The 574-nt window shown below is 61.1% G+C and overlaps 1 protein-coding gene across 1 annotated transcript in view; it reads right to left on the reverse strand.

Moving 5' to 3' along the window:
- The window catches only part of LOC103623312 (protein Wnt-11b-like), a 9,543-nt gene that overhangs the window by 2,979 nt on the left and 5,990 nt on the right, over positions 1 to 574 (reverse strand). Inside the window, exons 2-3 of the mRNA XM_017741809.1 lie at positions 422 to 569; positions 3 to 13 (exon numbers count right to left, since the gene is read on the reverse strand). Coding sequence (XP_017597298.1) covers positions 3 to 13; positions 422 to 569 — 159 coding nt within the window. The remainder of the gene's footprint in view (positions 1 to 2; positions 14 to 421; positions 570 to 574) is intronic.

The raw sequence follows: 574 nt of genomic DNA on the forward strand, positions 1-574 counted from the left end.
GCTTCCCGGGTTCCTGCGGAGAAAACAGGGGTATTTCCTTCCTCCCCGCCCAGCCAGACTCCTCTCTCACACATCTCACAGTGCAAGGAGTTTCTTTATTTCACCTTGCATCAGGATAAACCCGAGGCCTCCCCATTTTTATATTTTAACCTGTGGCCCCCCCTATTGCACTGCCCGTGTCCAGCCTGTATCCCCACCTCTTCCCCCGCTTCTTTCGGAGCCCTGGCAGCTGTTTGAAATGGGAGCTCCCGTCTGTCACCTCCCCCAGATGGAAGTTACGCAGGATTAACACCGCGTAAAGGCAGGATATTTACTCCAAAACAGAAATCCAAGGCAGAAGCCACCCGGGAACGCGCCGCTAGCCCGGGCTTCCCCCGGGGCAGAGCGGGAGCGGCGGCACGGCCGGAGGAGCATCCCTTACCTGTGAGCAGGTCGCGGCCGAAGCTGGGGGCACGCTGGATGGAGGAGCAGTTCCACCTCATGTCCGCAAAGCTCTGCTGGCACAGGGCCTGCGTCCGGCGGGCGGCCCGGACGATGCTGGGCATCACCTCCAGGTGCCGGCGGCACAGCTGCA

Source organism: Corvus brachyrhynchos, unplaced genomic scaffold (genome assembly GCF_000691975.1).
Source record: "Corvus brachyrhynchos isolate BGI_N302 unplaced genomic scaffold, ASM69197v1 scaffold220, whole genome shotgun sequence".
Taxonomy (NCBI): Eukaryota; Metazoa; Chordata; class Aves; order Passeriformes; family Corvidae; genus Corvus; species Corvus brachyrhynchos.